The sequence below is a fragment of the Pelophylax lessonae genome (assembly GCF_965119305.1).
Source record: "Pelophylax lessonae genome assembly, chromosome: 4".
Taxonomy (NCBI): Eukaryota; Metazoa; Chordata; class Amphibia; order Anura; family Ranidae; genus Pelophylax; species Pelophylax lessonae.
In genome coordinates, this window is record NC_138771.1 from 654,774,927 (window position 1) to 654,797,033 (window position 22,107).

The 22,107-nt window shown below is 45.2% G+C and overlaps 1 protein-coding gene across 1 annotated transcript in view; it reads left to right on the plus strand.

The window, feature by feature from the left end:
- LOC309553046 (uncharacterized protein) overlaps positions 1 to 13,590 on the plus strand; it is a gene marked incomplete at both ends in the record, with an annotated part of 81,118 nt that extends 67,528 nt beyond the window's left edge. The window contains one exon of the mRNA XM_082253945.1: positions 12,023 to 13,590. Coding sequence (XP_082110071.1) covers positions 12,023 to 13,590 — 1,568 coding nt within the window. The remainder of the gene's footprint in view (positions 1 to 12,022) is intronic.
- Between the last annotated feature and the right edge of the window lie 8,517 nt (positions 13,591 to 22,107).

The window sequence follows — 22,107 nt, forward strand, 5'->3', positions numbered from 1 at the left end:
GAATCCAAACTTATACCATGCAAAACCTCTTCCTTCAAGGAACGGACAACTCCAATAATGCGTTTGTGAGGTATTATAGGAACGGAAGGGATTTCGAAGTAGTTTTCTTCAGTTAGTCGTGATAGTGCATCCGCCTTTTTGTTCTTAGCTGCTGTGGAAGAAGTGGAAGGTCTAATAAAACCTTTTTCCAAATTCTCATCCAAATAGTCTTTGAGATGGGAAAGTTCATCCTGTGAAAGAGGATAAACATGACCGAACGGCAATTTGCTATTTGGGAGTAGATCAATGCTACAATCATAGTCTCGATGGGGAGGTAGTGCTTGATCATTTTTCTCAAGAAAAACCTCAGAGAGATCCTGATAACATAGTGGTGCAATCTCATCTGTCACCACAGACAGGATCTTCCCGAAAGACGGGAGGTTACACTTACCCTCGCAATAGCAAGAGAGGAAGGTCAGGGTCCGTTCCTTCCAATCTATGGTTGGTTGATGTGTGTGCAACCAGGGAAGTCCCAAAACAATGGGAAAGTGGGGTGAAGATATTAGATCGAAGGTAGTGGTCTCCATATGAGACCCGTTAGTAGTGACTAGGAGTGCCTGTGTCTGATCAGTGATCGGACCAGAGGATAAAGGAACACCGTTAATAAGACTCACTGAGACAGGTTTAAGTTTAGAAATAATAGGAACTTTATTTAAAGCAGCAAAACGTATGTCAATATAATTTCCACAAGATCCTGTGTCAATCATGGCCTTAGTAGTAATCCTGTTCTGGTCCCACTGTAATGTCAAGCAAACAGAAAGGTAAGGGTTAGTGATTGAAGTTGTCAATCCCCCTAGCAGGACATGTGAACACTCACCCTTCTTTTTGTAGACTAGGGGACAGACGTTTATCTTGTGATCCGGGGATGCACAGTACAAGCAGAGATTACCAGATCGTCTTCTGGCTCTTTCCATAGTTGATAGAGGTGGGCGTATGGTTCCTATCTCCATAGGAACGGGGTCAACGGCCGAAATCCGAGAAAAACTGCATAATGGCATTCCCATTTTCTCAGCCTTTCTTTCTCGTAGTCTTCTATCTATGGTGATACTGAGTTGTATCAATGCATCCAGGGTTTTTGGCAGATCCGCTCGGGCGAGCTCGTCCTTAACGGCCTCTGATAGGCCAAGCCTAAATTGGGATTTCAGAGCTGCATCATTCCATTCTGAATCAAGGGTCCATCTCTTGAATTCTGCGACAAAGTCCTCTACAGGTCTCCCACCTTGTTTCAAGGATCTTAATTGAAGATCGGCAGTACTCTGCCTATTGGGATCATCATATAGGCTAGTGAGTTCTGCTAGGAACAAGGCATAGGAGTTGAGAAGCTGGTCGCTTTTCTCAAAAAGAGAGTCTGCCCAGGCCCGAGGATCGCCTGTTAGGGAAGAAATAATAGTACAAACCTTAATGTGATCAGTAAGGTAGGTACGGGGTTTTAGCAAGAAAAGTAACTCACATGCGTTTTTAAATTCGCGAAATTTTTTGCAATCACCTGTAAATACCAAAGGAGGATTTATTTTGGGTTCAGGGGACTGAGCAGTGGTAAGTTGTGTCAGTCTAATTACCTGCTGCGACAGAGCCTGATTGTCTTCTTTTAATTCAGCAAGTGCGTGTATTAACGCAGGTACTTGCTGTTTTAATTGTGTCATCTGAGTGGTTATTTCTGCTGAATCCATTTGTGGTTTGTTCAATCTGTAACGCTCCTGCGTTTTTTGTATGGTGTGGATTTTCAGCTGCAGAAATATTCCACTTCAGTAGTCATGTAGAGAAACGCTGAGATACCATTCCCAACTCCCAATGACTCATCATGTGTGGAGGATCTCAATTCAGCAAGTAAATACACACACTCAATAAGATGTTTCCTAGAGTGACTTATGTATATAGTAACACAGTGATGATAGGCTGAAGAGACAGGTTGGGTAGAGATGGTAGATGACAGACACTTGAAAGGAAATGTTCTTGAAAGTGAGATAGTAGCAGATGAGATGCAGATAGGTTTAGCAATCATGTATGGTAGCAGATGACAGAGTAGCAGGTGGACATACAAGAGAGATCAACCCAGTGCAAGAACAGGTGGTAGTAGGCTGAAGAGCTAGCAATCTTAGATAATGCAGATGTAGTAATAGTCCTTAGTATGCAGAGCTAGATAGTGTAAGCTTTAGTATGAAAGTTATAGAGGTTTCCCCTACGGGGTACTTATCACTAATAGCAATGTAGCAGAGGAGAGGTTCGGCAAGAGCGGATGATCCGGTAGCGGGATACAGGGATCAGCGCAGCGTGGTTCCGACAGCGAGGTAAGCTTGCAAGCATGAGAGCTTCAAGACAGGTTAGCATCAAGGCACAAAGCAGTTTGAACGAACACATGTGAGTGAGAGCCGGCGATCTAAATAGCCATCAGTCCGGCGCTCAGTGATGACAGCATCAGTCTTAAAGGTGTATGCGCACCTTACCAAAAGAGAATGGTGGGGCGCATACACTTATGAAAGAGTAATTAGGGTACCCAAAGGTACCAGAACATTACAAGCGGCTGGTGTTCTGGCCACCCTTGCCCTGCTTCAGACAGACATTGCAAACAGCAACGCTGGGGTCTGCTGCACATATGTCGAAAAAAGCCCACACCAATGAACTTTTGGAAGTCAGCGGGGTGTTAGCAGCGCCCTGAAACTGTGGAGCTCTGTGGTGTGATGAAAAAGGGTGACTGCCCCTAAGCCAGCCCCTGGAGAACATCCTGCCTCATTGGAGTTGTTCCACCTCCTCCTCCTCACTTTCCTCCTCCTATTCTCTCAGACACACAAGTACAGTCAGTGACCTCATCATCCCTTCCCTCCTCGTCACTGGTGCAAACTTGGCAGTATGCTGCAGCTGGGGGAACATGGTTACTAGTTTTTTGTAGGTCATTGTTACCCCTTTTCTCTAGGCTCACGTTATTCCCTTCCTCAACCTGGGAACCAACATTGAAGTATTCAAATTGCTGTGCATCCTCCAACATCATGTAACTGACACTATGATTGAATAATTCAGGTGACTCCTCCGTGCATGATGGTAAGGCTACGGAAGGCATAGCTGTGGACAAGGAGCCTGTGGAATAGGCCACTTTGGCAGCTGTGGTGGAAGGCAAACTAGTATGAGCCTGGGTGACAGAGGATGAGGAGGATGAGGACGGCTTAGTTATCCACTCCACCAACTCTTCTGCATGTTGTGGCTCAATAACATGGCCAGCACCAGAAAAGAGGACAAGCATGCCCTGCCTGCAGTGGATGCATCATGTCCGTGACCACCACTCTTCACTGTGGACACAGAAGCTGCTTGCCATCTTTTAGTGGCCTGTGAGAGTCTGCCTCTCCTTGTTGGCCTTTCGAACATGATGGGGATTTTTTTTTTGGGGGGGGGGGGGTTTATAACTTTTTTATAGAATGCGGGATGGAAATATGATGCTTGGGTGCAATACCTTTTTGCTTGGTGCACTATAAACAGTTTTTTTATTTTTTTTTAGGGGGGGGGGGGTTGTTATAACTTTTTATTATAGAGCGTGGGAAGGGAATGTGGTGCTTGGGTGCTTTTTTTAATATAGAAAAACCAAATAAAGCCAAAAAAAATAAAACCCCTGCTGATGCAGAAGGAATAGCACCTATGACGCAAAAGGGGGGACAGCAATTATGCCCTAAATAACAATAGTGCTGCTGCGCCACAAAATAACCCCACTGCTGTCGCAGAAGGAATAGTACCTGCGACACAAAAGGGAGGACAGTAATTATGCTCTAAATAAAATTAGTGCCGCTGCTCTGCCAACAAAAAAACCCACTGCAGATGCAGAAAGAATAGCACTTGCGACACAAAAGAGAGGACAGCAATTATGCCCTAAATACATTTAGTGCTGCTGTGCCACAAAAAAAACCCTACTGCTCACGCAGAAGGAATAGCACCATAGAATAGTCCAAGTTACTGTTGACACGTGGTCCAGCAAGCATGGTAAGGGACAATATATTTAATTCACAGCACGCTGGGTAACTCTGCTTGCAACTCGGAAGAAGCCAGGACAGGACTCAGGGCTGCAACTTGTTGTCGCCACATCTCCATACAGCTAGTAGTAATGATGCAGGATTTGTTAGCTCCACCCCCTCCTCATTCTCCTTCATGCCCTCCTTGCTGAATTGTCCCATGAACAACAAGTACCCCCTAAGCATTTAGGGGCTATTCAATGAGTCAGGCTGAAAGGTGCCATGCAGTGCTTCAGCTGGTTTGTCCAAGGCACAGGAGTCACACAGGAGCAGAGATTCTGGCAGCTCTGCAGGGGCAGGCCTAGAGGTGGTTCACTCCACGACAGCTGGAGCCAGAAATGGTGGTGTGTGATAATGGCACAAAATTTCCTGTCTGCCCTTAGACAGAGAAAGTTGACACATGAGCTATGCCTGGCACATCCTCAATTTGGTGGTGCAGTGTTTTTTTAAATAGGTATCCAGGGTTGGAAGGTTTGAAGCCAGGCCAGAAAAGTCTGTAGCCATTTCAGGCAGTCCTACACAGCCAGTGCTTAGCTGGCTGAAATTCAATGGGAATTCCGCCTGATTTGTGACATGCACACCAGGTGGAACTCGACTTTGGCATTGCTGCAGCAGCTGAACATGCAGCAGAGGGCTGTCAATGAGTACCTGTGTGAGTATGGCACAACGACAGGCTCAGGCTGGCTTGGCTTTTTTCGCCATGCCAATGACTGCTGATAAAGGATTAGGGATGTAACGATATCAAAATCTCACGGTACGATACAATTTCGATATTGACCTCACGGTACGATATTTATTGCGATATTGTGGAAAAGCTCACGGTATTGTTAAATAGCTCATGATAGTGTTTGTGATGATAATAGCGAAAAAATACCGACATTTATTCTGCTTTTGCCAGTCAACAGGCAATTTATTGTTGTATTTATGGATCCATGACAACATAAAACACTGATCGCATAGGGCTTTTAAAGTGCAAGTTGTAGTCAGGAACATCAATATTCTGTATAGTAATATTTGGTTGCATAACTGATTCTTCTGTGCAATGTTCAAGTTAAGAAGCAGCTAGAACAATTGTAAACAAACAATAGGCAATTCCCTTTAAGTGCAAACAAAGATCAAGTTAAGTCAGGTTTAAACTTAAATAAAATAGTCAGTAAAAAAGCCTTTAAAAAAAACACTGACCTATCATTTAGCTTATGTTCACGTTTTTCATCAGAAAGATCAAAATATCTACATTGCAAGAAAAAAAAAAACAGTAAAAAAAATCCTTAAACTCTGGTCTATGTAGTTAACAATGATTTGTTCCGCGGGACTGTGTTTATTCCACTTGCTTTTTGACGGACACCTGTCCTTTTAATATTGTAACCCAACCACGACGATATCTAGACGACCACGACGATACGATATCGTGATATCGTCAATATCGTTACATCCCTATAAAGGATACATGTATTTTACTGTCCACATTTGAGGAGGTGACAAGGATGGTGAGCCATTACAATGCACGCATCAGTGACACAATCCCTGTTGTGTTCCTGCTGGAGCAGACTCTGCATGGAAATATGAACAGGGCACTTGCGGCAGAGCCGCAGGAGAAAGAGGAGGACCTCTTTTCCTCTCAAGGCCTGCTTTATGCAGACACCATTCTTTCCACGCCACAGAACACACAAGAGAAGAGGGAGGAGGAGGATGATGATTCTGGCAGCTTTGGAGGCATTAAAGCGGAGCAAGGCATGCGTGAACCCTAACTGATGGTTTTCCATCCGCAGAATTCTTGGGAGTAGTACGTGGCTGGGAGGAAGCAGTTCCAGGTACTTTAATCCTCAGTGACCCTGAGGAATCTGCTTCTTATGGCTCTGAAAACTTGCTGTGCATGGGCTCCCTCTTTCTTCAAAGCCTGCAAAAGGACCTGATAATACGTGGCATCAAAGAAAAGGATCACTATTAGATGGCAACCCCCCTTGACCAACGCTACAAGGGGAAAGTCTCACAACTCATCCTGTCCCGACAGAGGGAGCAGAAGATGAAATCTCTTCTCTTGAGGACACCTCAAAGAGCAGTTTATGTAATGCCTTTCCTGACTCTGGTAGGTTACAGTCTGATTGGAAAACGTAGTTTTGAGGCTTCTGTTGGTCAAGAGAGAAGCGGTGGAGAAGGGGGCTGCTTCAGTGATACCTTTCACTGAAGCGGCCCCCAGTGAGGGCTTCCACATTATATCGGCAGCATCTTGATCATATGGTGGGAGATTATTTAGGAGCGAAAACAAATATGGAGAGCTTTCCAGTTGACGATCCATTGAGTTACTGGGTCATGAAAATAAACCACTGGCCAGAACTTGCCCAGTATGCAATAGAGCTTCTGGGCTGCCCTGCATCCGGTGTGCTTTCTGAACGGGCATTCTGTACTGCCAGAGGTTTTGTGACAGGTAAAGGCCCGTACACACGTACCGATTGTCGGCCGTAAAGATTCGGCCGACGACCGATCGGCCGATTGTAGGCTTGTTAGTATGATGCTTCCGACAGCCGACAGCGCATTTTCGGCCAAACAGAATCTGTCATGCAAGCATTAAAATTTTTGTTGTCCAACACCAGAACGGCCGATTGTTCGCCAGTCAGTACAGATTTCGGCCGACAGACAGCAGATTTGCAAGACTGGGCATGCTCAGAAAAGAAAAAAGACAAGGAAAGTTAACCATCACATGACATCACTTCTGCAGTCGGCTGTTGTTGGCCGACAACATTCGTGTGCAATCTTTTGCACTTTTCAACAGACAAGACAGCCCTCGTACAAAAGACGGCCGATCGTTCGGCCGACGATCGGTACGTGTGTACGGGGCTTATGAGAGCGCATTTGTCCTCAGACTCTGGGTCCACTGACATTTATCAAAATGAATCAGTCCTGGATTAGGAGCAGCTATCAAGCCCCTGATGCCCATTTCACTGATAAAGTGCTTTCTTGATCTCGAATCTCTGAAAGACTGTCTAGGCTGCCTAGTGTTGGTGGTGTTGATTTCATCTGGAAGACATTTTTGGTGTGGGTTTCATGGGCACAATTAACACCCAAAGACCACATTTTCAGCACCTGTTTGACAGGTGCATATCATTGCATTTTTTGACAGCAAGGCCAATTCTTGCTTTCATCAAGAGTACCTCTATAGAGTTATGGTGTGAAGGCACCAACGACACCCAAAGTCCATTTTTTACACACCTGTTTGGCAGGTGCATATTATTGCAATTTTTGACAGCAAGGCCAATTCTTGCTTTTATCAAGAGTTCCTCTGTAGGGTTACGGTGTGAAGCCACCACTGACACCCAAAGATCAATTTTTCCACACCTGTTACTTCTATCCAAAGTCTGTGAAAGAGACATCAGAATTTATCCAAAAAAATCTCTAATCTTGTTCTGAATGCACTAAACTGTGGTCTTATCATAAAACTGGCTCCCCAAGCCGTTGTTTAAATAAAAAGAAAGCTTGAATGAAAAATGAAATTCTTTTGACTTGATAATTATTGCTGCAGCAGGCTCTATACACAGTACAGATGTGACACATTACAGGCAGACCCCCCAGGGGACCCCCCCAGGCACTATATTTAAAGGATTTTTTTCATTTTTATTGTTATTTCTAATTTTGATGGTTTTACTTTAACATCAGTATATCACTGCTGATTTAAAAATGACATTTTTTACAGACTTTTTTTTCATTGATACATTTCCCCCAGGGCAATACCCGGACCCCCATAACCATTGAATGTCCAATTACTTGCATGTAAACCTTTAAAATAGTCACTTTTGATTTTCCAGTTCGGGTCCCCATAGACTTCAATGGGGTTCTTTATTCAGTTCCGAACTTTTTCAATGTTCGAACGTTCTGCCGCTAACCGAACAGAGGGTCATTCGGCCCATCTCAATTTAAAGGCATGAGTCCAAGGTCAGCCTTGCCCCATGTTGGATAAATATTAAACACTTGACTGCATTCTTCCCCAGTGTCAGAGACGTTCACTGTCACTTTGCTTTCCGCTGTCAGTGATGGTGTTTGCTGATCTGAGCCTCTCTGGAAGGATGCAGCCACTCTGATTGGCTGTGGAGTGACAGGTAGCCAAGCTTAGCAGGGACTAGCTGGGAGATGATTATATTATTCAGCAGGTGAGGCTGGCCGACGTCTATAGTACTCAGTGGCGTCTCCAGCTTTTATATTTAGGGGGGGCACATGGGGGGACGGGATCAAAAGTAGGGGGCCAACTATAAAACGCAATTTTTATATATATATATATATACATATATATATATATATATATATATATATATATATATATATATATATATATATATATATATATATATATATACATACACCCGCCGGCCTGTCTGTTGTGTTGCTAGCAGGGGCATTGCTAGGTGGGAAAAAGACCAGGGGCTTCAGCCCGAAGGTAAATTTGATAACCACTCCCACATTTTAAAGTCCCGCTTAAGCTCCTCCCACATTTAAAAAGTACCGCCCATACTCCACCCAATGCCCCCCCCCCCTCAGTCAAAGGTCAGACATGGGGTGCTATGGAGCATGGTACAGGGGGTCAGGAGAGAAGAGGAGAACAGGGGGTCAGGAGGAGAGAAGAGCAGAACAGGGGGTCAGGAGGAGAGAAGAGGAGAACAGGGGGTCAGGAGGAGAGAAGAGGAGAACAGGGGGTCAGGAGGAGAGAAGAGGAGAACAGGGGGTCAGGAGGAGAGAAGAGGAGAACAGGGGGTCAGGAGGAGAGAAGAGGAGAACAGGGAGTCAGGAGGAGAGAAGAGGAGAACAGGGGGTCAGGAGGAGAGAAGAGGAGGAGAGGAGAACAGGGGGTCAGGAGGAGAGAAGAGGAGGAGAGGAGAACAGGGGGTCGAGAGGAGAGGAGAGGGAAGTCAGACATGGGGTGGTACACCAATGAAGCACATACTCCTCCCAGTTTGACCCATAAAAGCAAAAAAAGGTGCTTGATAAAAAGGTAGGAAAAGAAATAAAAATAAGTAGAAGGATGGGACCTGTCTATGGGGATCTGAACCCAATTCACTGACACCTACACTGACCCCCCCTACACTGATCCCTTCACTGACACCTACACTGACCCCTGCACCGACACCTTCACTGACCTCTACACTGACCCCCCCTACACTAACACTTACACTGACCCCCTACACTGACCCCCCCCTACACATTGACTCCTAAAATGACCCCCCTACACTGACCCCCCTGCATTGACCCCTTCACTGACCCCCCCCCCCACATTGACACCTACACTGACCCCCTACACATTGACTCCTAAAATGACCCCCCTACACTGACCCCCCCCCCCCACATTGACACCTACACTGACCCCTTCACTGACACCTACACTGACCCCTCCCCCCCACATTGACACCTACACTGACCCCCCTTCACTGACACCTACACTAACCCTCCTACACTGACCTTTCCTACACTAACCTCCCTACCCTACACTGACACCTACACTGACCCCCTTCATTGACACCTACACTGACCCCTTCACTGACACCTACACTGACCCCCCTTCATTGACACCTACACTGACCCCCTTCATTGACCCCTTCACTGACCCCCCTTCACTGACCCCCCTTCATTGACACCTACACTGTCCCCCTTCATTGACACCTACACTGTCCCCCTTCATTGACACCTACACTGACCCCTTCACTGACACCTACACTGACCCCCCTTCATTGACACCTACACTGACCCCCTTCATTGACACCTACACTGACCCCCTTCATTGACACCTACACTGACCCCTTCACTGACCCCCCCTTCATTGACACCTACACTGACCCCCCTCCTACACTGAGCCCCCTACACTGACCCCCCTCCTACTCTGACACCTACACTGACCCCCCTCCTACACTGAGCCCCCTACACTGACCCCCCTCCTACACTGACACCTACACTGACCCCCCTCCTACACTGACACCTACACTGACCCCCCTCCTACACTGACACCTACACTGACCCCCCTCCTACACTGACACCTACACTGACCCCCCTCCTACACTGACACCTACACTGACCCCCTTCATTGACACCTACACTGACCCCTTCACTGACACCTACACTGACCCCTTCACTGACCCCCCCTTCATTGACACCTACACTGACCCCCCTCCTACACTGAGCCACCTACACTGACCCCCCTCCTACACTGACACCTACACTGACCCCCCTACACTGACCCCCCTCCTACACTGACACCTACACTGACCCCCCTCCTACACTGACACCTACACTGACCCCCCTCCTACACTGACACCTACACTGACCCCCCTCCTACACTGACACCTACACTGACCCCCCTCCTACACTGACACCTACACTGACCCCCCTCCTACACTGACACCTACACTGACCCCCCTCCTACACTGACACCTACACTGACCCCCCTCCTACACTGAGCCCCCTACACTGACCCCCCTCCTACACTGACACCTACACTGAGCCCCCCTACATTGACCCCCCTTGACTGACACCTACACTGACCCCTCCTACACTGACCCCCGCCACACTGACACCCCCACACTGACACGTACTCTGACCCCGCCACACTGACACCTACACTGAGCCCCCTACACTGTCCCCTCCTACACTGACCCCCGCCACACTGACACCCCCACACTGACACGTACTCTGACCCCGCCACACTGACACCTACACTGACACCCCCACACTGACCCCTCCTACACTGACACCTACACTTTACTTAACTGTGTAATTACATCTGGCAGCGCCAATTACCTCCCTATTCACTTTACACTTGTACTTGGACACTCACCTTCTCCCAGCCGATGCTCCGTCCCGCCGAGGCTGCATCCCTTCTTCCCGCCGAGGCTCCGCCCCCTTCTTCCCGCCGAGGCTCCGCCCCCTTCTTCCCGCCGAGGCCCCGCCCCCTTATTACCGCCGATGCCTGCCAGCAGCAGCAGACTGAAGGAGCAGCCACTGCACATAGGATCTGTCAGAACACGCTGGGCAGGACACCGGCTGACACCCCCTAGTGCGTGGCACCCGGCCCGCCCCCGTTGGTACGCCACTGTCCAAGGTGCCTTCACTGCCCACCTCTCCCCCCATCCCTGCTGGCTGGGGAGGAAGGAGATGGGGAGGGACTGATTATAACTACTGTATGTGTACCCACAGCATGTATAATAAACCTGAATTATACACTGCTGTGTCCACATACAGCAGTTACAATCAGTCCCTCCCCGTCTCCTTCCTCCCCAGCAATGTAACCTCCGCTGTTTGTCTATGTGCATGGGCTGTCTGACAAAGAGGGCAGGTCCTGCATATCAGTTCCGCCCATCCCCGACATCAGAGCTACATTTTGACAGCTCTACTCTCTCTCCCTGCAGCTGCCTGGCTTCCCATCAATCCGCGGAGACGCAGAATGAGAATCCATGACTTTTGTTGTGCACATAAATTGGGGGGGCACATGGGGGGGCACAGACTAGTTTTGGTGGGGCCATGGCCCCCTCTGGCCCCCCCCTAGTGACGCCACTGATAGTACTCAGTCCTGTGCAGGAACAAGGTCAGAACAGAGCTCCTGTTCCCGTAACTGCAATAAACAAAATATCTTTGCATGTTATGATTGTGGAACTACAAGTAACAAATCAGCTTGCTTGCCGGTCTATAGGACTACAAGGAACAGCTCAGTAGCAGTTTTATTGTTTTAATCTGTGTTTTTTGAACACTTATTCACTTGTATAAGAAAAAAATCAGTTCTACGCGAAAGTTTGTTGACACAGGCAATCATTTTCACCAAAGTGACCTATATTTCCCTAAGACACGCACATTGTTATGGATGAGATTCTTTCAATACTGGTGTCCTTTCATATATAACGAATCCTATGAATAAAGTACAAGTCACAGCTCAGCCTCACCCTGTGTAGGAGGAGGTCACCCCTCCCAACTGCATTCTTCCCCGGTGTCAGAAACTTTCATTTTTACTTTGTCTGCTTCAGCGATGGCGTCTGCTAATCTGAGAGCTGAGCTGAAATGTTCTGTTTGTCTGAACATTTATACCGATCCTGTAAACCTGAAATGTGGACACAACTTCTGCCGGGTCTGTATTAATCATTTGCTGGATACACAGGAGGGGTCTGGAGGATATTCCTGTCCTGAATGCAGAGAGAAGTTTCGGGATCGGCCTACACTGCAGAGGAACATAACACTGCGTAACATAGTGAGGAATTTCCAGTCTGCTCAGCCTGATCAGGAGTCCAGGGTCTTCTGTGCTTACTGTGTTGACTCTCATGTACCTGCTGTTAGATCCTGTCTACACTGTGAGGTTTCTCTGTGTGTTAAACACCTAAGAGTCCACAGAAAGTACCCAGAACACATCTTAACTGACCCCACCTTGTACATGGAGAGCAGGAAATGCTCTGTCCATAAGAAGATCCTGGAGTATTACTGCACTGACGATGATACCTGTATCTGTGTGTCCTGCACTTTGACTGGAGCACATCGGGGACACCAGGTGGAGATGTTGGATGAGGCTTCTGAGAAGAAGAAGAAGAAACTGAGGAATATTCTTCAGAAACTTCTGACAAAGAGAGAGGAGATGGAGGAAAACGTCCAGAGTCTGCAGGAACACAGGAGGAAATTAGAAGAAAAAGCAGCTGGTGACACCGAGAGAGTCACTGCCCTGTTTAGAGATCTCAGGAGACGTCTGAAAAACCTGGAGAAGAGAGTCCTGAAGAAGATCTCCGGGCAGGCAGAATGGATCTCCAGCTCTATCCAGGATCTGCAAAAAAAGAAGGAAGAGCTGTCTAGGAAGATTTGTCACATTGAAGAGCTGTGTAACATGACGGATCCACTGACTGTCTTACAGGAATCAGACACAGGTGACTTGTGTGATACTGAGGATGGAGATAATGAGGACAAAGAGAGACATGAGGAACTCCTCTATGATGGAGGGGGTCTGGATGTGGCTGAGATATCACACACATTACACACATTATCTGATATAATAACAGGGGTAAATGTATTCTCTTATATACAGGGAGCTGCAGACATATTACTGGATGTAAACACAGCCCATAATAATCTACATATATCAGATGACAGGAAAACTGTATCCAGGTCAGATAGAAACCAGAATCATCCAGAAACACCAGAGAGATTTCAGGATTATCCTCAGGTGTTGAGCAGTCGGAGTTTCTCCTCAGGATCACATTACTGGGAAGTGGATGTTGGGGGATCAGATAAATGGATAGTTGGGATGTGTTACCCCAGTATAGACAGGAAAGGAGGGCACTCAGGGATTGGAAATAACAACAAGTCCTGGGGATTGTACAGGAATGGTGATCAATATGTGTTGATACATGACAGTAAAGGGATCCCCTTACCCACCAATATCTCCAGTAGCAGAGTCGGGATATATCTGGATTATGAGGCCGGGTGGATCTCTTTTTATGATCTGTGTGACCCGATCCGACCCCTCCACACCTTCATCACCACCTTCACTGAGCCCCTCCATGCTGGGATAGGTGTAGGGGAAGGTTGCATAAAGATATGTGGGGGGGGATGAGAAGGGGAAGGAAGCCTGAGCACTCGGTGGGTGGAATACAATGAGGTTAGCACTGGAGTGGAGAGATTTTGGCACATCACATTTCATGGATAAAGAATTGTTTCGGCTTCACTAATGAACTTTCATTCATATGACTTCATACTTAAAAAGATATGCACTTATTTCTTGCACTTTTAATGCAATTGTTTTAAATTTTTTATTTCTACAATGATGATTGCAATTATTTTATACTTAATTAGTTTCATTATTTTAAAGGAATGAAGCACCTATTATATGTTAATGGTCCCACAGGGTTTTCTATGATAAATATATTTCTATGAGATTTCTCCATTGCTCCCTCTTAGATCAATGTGATTGGCTGGAATAATTCTAATTATAGCGAGGGGTAGGGATGCACCGATACCAATACTGAGTATTTTCACAAGTACTCAGAAAAATGCTCCCAATACCGAAAACCAATATTTTGTGGTGCAATTTTCGTCCATACAAAATTAATCGGTGAAAATCACACTGCAAATAATGCAGTGTGATTCTTGTGTGAATCGCATACGGTTGGCTACATTGCTCCTGTGTGAATCCAGGATGAAATCACTATGACAATCTTTGGTTCACACAGGAGCAGTGGGGAAACCACATGCGATTTGGATAGGAATAGCATCACATTCTTGTTCAAATTGCATGTGATTCTATGTAGTGCGATTTGCACCCATTCATTTTCTATGAACGCAAATTGACCACAAATTATCGGTTCTTGTTATCAGCGAGTACTTGACCGAAAGTATCAGTACTCGTACTCGCCGATAAAAAAAAAACGGAATTGGTGCATCCCTAGCGAGGGGAATATGAACTATATATCTATCTGGGCACATCTTTTTATAGACTGCTCAAAAAAGAAAGGAACACTTTGAAAACACATCAGATCTCAATGGGGAAAAATACCATGTTGGATATGGACTGGGTAATGTGTTAGGATATATACTGGTATGGACTGGGTAATGTGTTAGGATCTATACCGATATGGACTGGGTAATGGGTTTGGATCTATACTGGTATGGACTGGGTAATGTGTTAGAATCTATACTGGTATGGACTGGGTAATGTGTTAGGATCTATACTAGTATGGACTGGGTAATTGGTTTGGATCTATACTGGTATGGACTGGGTAATGTGTTAGGATCTATACCGGTATGGACTGGGTAATGGGTTTGGATCTATACCGGTATGGACTGGGTAATGTGTTAGAATCTATACTGGTATGGACTGGGTAATGTGTTAAGATCTATACTAGTATGGACTGGGTAATTGGTTTGGATCTATACTGGTATGGACTGGGTAATGTGTTAGGATCTATACTGGTATGGACTGGGTAATGTGTTAGGATCTATACTGGTATGGACTGGGTAATGTGTTAGGATCTATACAGGTATGGATTGGGTAATGTGTTAGGATCTATACTGGTATGGACTGGGTAATGTGTTAGGATCTATACAGGTATGGATTGGGTAATGTGTTAGGATCTATACAGGTATGGACTGGGTAATGGGTTTGGATCTATACTGGTATCGACTGGGTAATGTGTTAGGATCTATACTGGTATCGACTGGGTAATGTGTTGGGATCTATACTGGTATCGACTGGGTAATGTGTTAGGAAGGAAAGGATGCCACATTGTTTAATGTAAATGAAAACTATCACCCTACAGAGAGCTGAATTTAAAGACATCCCGAAAATCAAAGTGAAAAAATGATGCAGCCGGCTAGTCGATTTTGCTGAAATTTCATTGCAGCAACTCAGAATGGTACTCAGTATATTATATGGCCCCCACGTGCTTCTATGCATGTCTGACAACATTGGGGGAATGCTTCTTTTGAGACGACGGATGGTGTCTTGGGGTATTTCCTCTCAGATCTGGACCAGGGCATAATTGAGCTCCTGAACAGACTGAGGTGCAACCTGGTGACATCAGATGGACCAAAACATAATGTCCCAGAGGTGTTCTATTGGTTTAGATCCAGAGAGCGTAGGGGCCATTCAGTGGAATCAATTCCTTCATCCTCTAATAACTGGCTTTATCCTCTCACCACATGAGGCCGGGAATTGCTGTGCACCAGGAGGAACCCAGGACCCACTGCACCAGTGTAGGGTCTGACAATGGATCCAAAGATTTTATCCTAATACCTAATGGCAGTCAGGGTGCCATTGTCTAGCCTGTAGAGGTCTGTGTGTCCCTCCATGGATTTGCCTCCCCAGACCATTACTGCCCCACCACCAAACCGGTCGTGCTGACTGATGTTACAGGCAGCATAACGTTCTCCAAGGCTTCTCCAGACCCTTTCGTGTCTGTCACATGTGCTCAGGGTGAACCTGCTCTCATCTGTGAAAAGTACAGGGCGCCAGTGGTGGACCTGCCAATACTGGTGTTCAATGGCAAAAGCCAATCGAGCTCCACTGTGCTGGGCAGTGAGCACAGGGCTCACTAGAGGACATTGGGCCCTCTGACCACCCTCATGAAGTCTGTTTCTGATTGTTTGGTCAGAGACATTCACATCAGTGGCCTGCTGGAGGTAATTAGATAGGGCTCTGGCAGTGCTCATCTTGTTCCTCCTTGCACAAAGGAGCAGATACCGGTCCTGCTGATGGGTTAAGGACTTTCTATGGCCCTGTCCAGCTCTCCTAGAGTAACTACCTGTCTCCTGGAATCTCCTCCATGCTCTTGAGACTGTGCTGGGGGACACAGCAAACTTTCTGGCAATGGCACGTATTGTTGTGCCATCCTGGAGGAGGTGGACTGCCTGTGCAACCTCTATAGGTTCCAGGTATCACCTCATGTTACCAGTAGTGACACCGACCCTAGCCAAATGCAAAACTTGTGAAAAATACTCAGAAAAGATGAGTAGGGAAAAAAAAATGTCAGTGGCCTCCACCTGTAGAACCATTCTGTTTTCGAGGTCGTCTCATTTCTCATCTCACTTGTGCACCAGTTGTTAATTTCATTATCACCAAAGCAGCTGAAACTGATTAACAACCCCCTCTGCTACTTAACTGACCAGATCAATATCCCAGGAGTTTAATTAAAGTGATGCTATGCTCTGATTAAAAAGTGTTCCTTTACTTGTTTTGAGCAGTGTAGTTTTGAATAGAGTGGAGAGGGATTAGGGCCCCCGTCAGGTTTTTATTGCGGTCTCCATCCCATTTAGAGAGACCCCCCCCCCTCTCTATTTGTCCTGGTGAATGTTATCACCCCAAGTGAAAGAAAAACCTAAGTTTGTTGTTACCAGAACTGGAATAGAGGGGAAATCTTCCAATGGGGACACTGGTTTTGGTGACAACCAGGGATTGGAGGGATTTCCTGTCACTTCCTGTTTTGACTATTGGAGAGGAAGTGAAGGGAAATCTCCCCAATGGAAAAAAGATGCTATTAAAATATAAAAAAAAAACATAAACCATATAAACCACAGCCCAACCATGTTTTTTTTTAAATAATTTTCACTGTGTGATGAACAATGGCAACAGGTTTTTCATTTAATAAGCATATATACACATAGCACGGGTTTCTATATACTAACAGATGGTAATAAAATACTAACAGGGGTTATAACCCGCCCTTACTCTCTCCAAAATGAAAAAAAAAATAAAAAATTGTTGCCCTTAGTTCTACTTTAATTTTCCAAACAGTAAGATATCATGTTATATCAGCAATTTCCCTTCCCCCTATGTTCTTCCCCCTCCTCCTCATGGTGGCACTATGTGCCGCCATGATCAGACACAGAGGATGGAGATGATCCATCAGTACAGAGAATGCGGTGCGGTCATTGTGATGGGATAGGATGTGGTCACCTCTACATCTAGGAGAGGTCACATGACCCCATCTGGGGGGAAGGGACTGGGAAGGACAGAAGTGAGGTCTGGTAGATGGTGGTGGGTGATGAGCTCCATCTGTACTGGGAGGACTCATGGAGATCGGGGGAGGGGAGAGGGTCTGCAGAGGGGTGAGGAGTAACAATAGAGCAGGTTGGGGGGCAGAGGAAGAGAAGCGGTATAACCCAGTGTGTGTCTGTACAGAGCAGCATAGAGCTCTCACCTTCCCCAGGATGTACAGGACATAAAAAGGAGACACATACTTCTAATATATCATCACACACTAACCTGTCTGCACCCTACACAATTGTATTATAGGGATCTGTGTGGAGGAAGTATAGTGGCAGCCACTGCTAACTACTTCTAAAGAATACTAGTTCCCTGGCTGTCATTCTGATCCAATGGCTTCTGTACTTTCTATGTCAGTAACCCGGAACAAGTATTCAGACTCGGAGTTCTGACTTAACTCTGATTTCCTGATCTGCATGATTGTTCCAGGTCAGTGTCCCCAAATACTGAGTCCACAGCCAGCCAGGAGAATAGCATTTTCAGAATGCCCCTCTATATTCTCCTCAGTACAGGTGAAATGTAAGTCACAGCCGGGAAATTTCTTGCTACGTTGTATATTTTCATTTTACCGGATAGCAAATTGCTGAATGATAATCTATATGTATTTTGGTTTGTTTTATTCAATTTTTGGAATATTTACAAATTCATAAACTGATCTTTTATGTCACTTTTCTTATTACTTGTATTAAATTTTCATTTTAAAAATAAACATTTAATACAGAGCTCTTCCATGACAAATTCTGGGCTTTCCAATAAGACAGTCCAGCACTAGATGTTACATTGTGGACTGTCTCTCTTTAATTGTTCCCTCATACAGAGACAAGAGATGGGGGGTTGTTGGTGAACCAAAAAAAGGAAGTTTTGGCGAGTTCTTCCTCTGACTCATCCAGCTGTGGTCGGAATAGCAGGAAATCCAATGACATGCTTCACAGCACAGAGGAGAAGGAGTCAGTCGGAGAAATGGTTCAGGGTCACCACCACCACCACCTTACACATATGATAAAGTAAAATAAATGGTGACAACATCCAGTATGTCCCATCACAGTCTCATCAATCTTCATCTATGATTTATGAGAAGCTTTGGCTTGGATGGACAGTTTTCTGTTCCTCCGTTATTAGGCACTTGATGTAAATGTGAAGTCCATTGAAATTCTACCCGTCCATTTCATTGCATTTTCTCACTATCTATCACAGTTTCGGAGGCCCTTAAATTTCAAGATAGCAGAACCCCCCCCCCCCCCCCAAATGACCCCATTTTGGAAAGTAGACACCCAAGCTATTTGCTGAGGCATGGTGAGTCGATGGAATTTTTTATATTTTGCCACAAGTTCCGGGAAAATTATTATTTTTTGATTTTTTTTTTTTTTGTTTTTTTTTTACACAAAGTTGTCACTAAATGATATATTGCTCACACATGCCATGGGTGTATGTGAAATTATACCCCAAAATACATTCTACTGCTCCTCCTGAGTATGGGGATACCCCATGTGTGAGACTTTTTTGGAGCCTAGCTGGTTACAGGACCCCGAAAACCAATCACCACTTTCAGGCTTTCCAAGGGCGTAAATTGTTGATTTCACTCCTGACTACCTATCACAGTTTCGGAGGCCATGAAATGCCAACACAGCACAAACCCCCTCCCCCCCCCCCCCAAAAGACCCCTTTTCGGAAAGTAGACACCCTAAGCTATTTGCAGAGAGGCATGTTGAGTGTTTTGCAGGTCTCACTTTTTGTCACAAAGTTTTGGAAATTGAAAGAAGAGGGAAAAAATGCAATTTCCTGTTTTTTCTTCATTTTAAAAAACAAGAGAGCTGCAAAATACTCACCATGCCTCTCAGCAAATAGCTTGGAGTGTCTACTTTGCAAAATGGGGACATTTGGGGGGGGGGGGGGTTGTGCTATCTTGGCATTTCATGGCCTTCAAAACTGTGATAGGTAGTAAGGAGTAAAATCAACAATTTACGCCCTTAGAAAGCCTGAAGGTGGTGATTGGTTTTCGGGGTCCTGTACACAGCTAGACTGCCAAAAAGTCTCACAAATGGGGTATCCCTGTACTCAAGAGAAGCAGCAGAATGTATTTTGGGGTTTTATTCCACATATACCCATGGCATGTGTGAGCAATATATCATTTAGTGACAACTTTGTGTAAAAAACAAACAAAAAAAAAATAATAATTTTCTCGAAACTTGTGGCAAAATATAAACTATTCCATGGACTCACCATGCCTCTCTGCTACTACTCTACTTTGCAAAATGGGGTCATTTGGGGAGGTTTTGTGCTATCTTGAAATTTCAGGGCCTCTGAAACTGTGACAGGTAGTACGGAGGTAAAATGTGCAATTTACGACCTTTAGAAAACCTGAAGGTGGTGATTGGCTTTCAGGGTCCGGTACACAGTTAGGCTCCCAAAAAGTCTCACACATGTGGTATCCCTGTACTCAAGAGAAGCAGCAGAATGTATTTTGGGGTGTCATTTCACATATACCCATGGAATGCATGAGCAACATATCATTTAGTGACAACTTTGTATATAAAAAAAAAAACAAATTGTCACCTTCTCGAAACTTAGGGCAAAATATAAAATACTCCATGAACTCAATATGCCTCTCAGCAAATAGCTTTGGGTGTCTGCTTTTCAAAAAGGGGTCATTTGGGGTGTGTTTGAACTGTCCTGGCATTTTATGCTTGCCAGTCCACCAGAAGGGTGAGCAGCACTAGTACTGGCTCTCTGCTCCATACGAGCACCCTGCGATTCCTGCACCTCAGCAACTCCAGAATGGGGTCGGGTACACGTGGTCTTAACAGAGACCCATCCTTCATCAGAGCTGTCTGTCAGGGAGCCACTGCTCTCTTCAGGTTCGTATACTGACCCTGATTCTGCCAGTGAAGCTTCCCCATCGCTCTCATCTGACATGGTCAGTATACTGTAGGCCTCTGCACTACCGTACCACCGTTTGGTCATTTTAGCAACTAAATTTACCGGTACAGTAGTGTGACTCACAGGTAAAAAAAGCACCTGGTTGTCAAGGACTATTTCAACCGCTACCAAAAAACTGCTAATGGTAGCAGGGATCTGTTAAAGAAATTATGAATGTTTCATAATTATTATATGTGTTATATGTATTATAATCATGTATGCTATTTTAGAACTGCATATTCAGCAGACTCTGCTAATAATTTAAACCGTGGCTACAGCATTTCCTGCCATATGGTCTTAGTTAAGACTTGCTATATGAAGTTTCAAGGTACAAAGACTTACTATATGAAGTTATTCTGTATATCCTGTCCAGATGTTTAGAAATAATAGACTGCTGTTCAACCCCCTTCCTTAGGATATATTAAAGGCTGTCAATCATTGTCCAAAGAAAGGAGGGGGGGTTCAATTTTAACTCTGTCTGAAACATATATAAAGACTGCAGACACTATGCAAACTAGACAGGTTATAGAAGCGCACAGAGAAGGATGTCGATATAACCTCTCTCCTCGTATACGAGAAATAAAGGACTTCTTTGAATCAGCTTGAGGTCTAACGGTAATTTCCATTACAGGATCAGGCCTGGCTCTGCTAACACAGCGGTTTTGTGTGTTGTTGTGTTTTTTGGAAGTGACAGTAATCTATTGATTATTGCACTGGCCTGCGTGGGGTGGGGTGGGCGGAGGGGCTAAACGCAGGTGCTGGCAGGAATCAGTGCTGATTGTGCAAACACCACGTTTTGGGAACCCTAAACTATTGGGGACGCTAGTATAGTTCTGATCAGATCAGATATTGATCTGTTCAAACACTATACTAGTAATGGAAGTGTGTGTGTGTGTATGTGTGTGTGTATGGTGGTAATCAAGGGGTTAACTAATATTTCTAACTATGCGCTATCTTAGATTGATGCTAACGCTAACTAATGTCACCTGTGACACTTATATTAGTGATCAGAAAAAAACTGTACACTATAAAAGTGACACAGTGACAGAGCAATGAAGGGGTTAACTGGAAGTGATCAGGGGGGATCAGGGGGTTAAATCTTTATTGGGGGGGGGGGGTGGCAGGGAACCCTAAACCTACTTAGGACAGAAATGAACTCGCTAGCGCTAACTGAAGTCACAATTACACTATCACAGATATACAGTAAACTACTATATTACCTGTATATATAGTGTGCAATGTGGCAGGGGGGAGGGGTTAACTGGGGTTGATCAGGGGGTTAAATATTTATTGGGGGGGTGGCAGGTATCCTAACCCTAAAAGGAACGGCCGCAAGCGCTAAACCAGGTCACAAGTCACACTAATACAGGTATATAGGAAACAACCAGTTTTGGGGAGTAACTAGTTACATTTAACAAAGTTACGTAATTTAATTACAAAATAAATGTAACAGTAATTTGTTACAGTTACTGAGAAAAAAATGTGTAATTAAATTACAGTTACTTGTGAAAATGTTAAAGATTACAAATAGGGTTACACCTGAATATTTTCTTTAAAAACCTAGGATATGTTGAATAATAACAGAGGATGTGGGGAGAAGGAGAAGAGAGAGGAAGTCATACCCTGTGTGCTCCTCATATGACAAGCCCAGCCTACTCAGAGTCAGATGAGAGA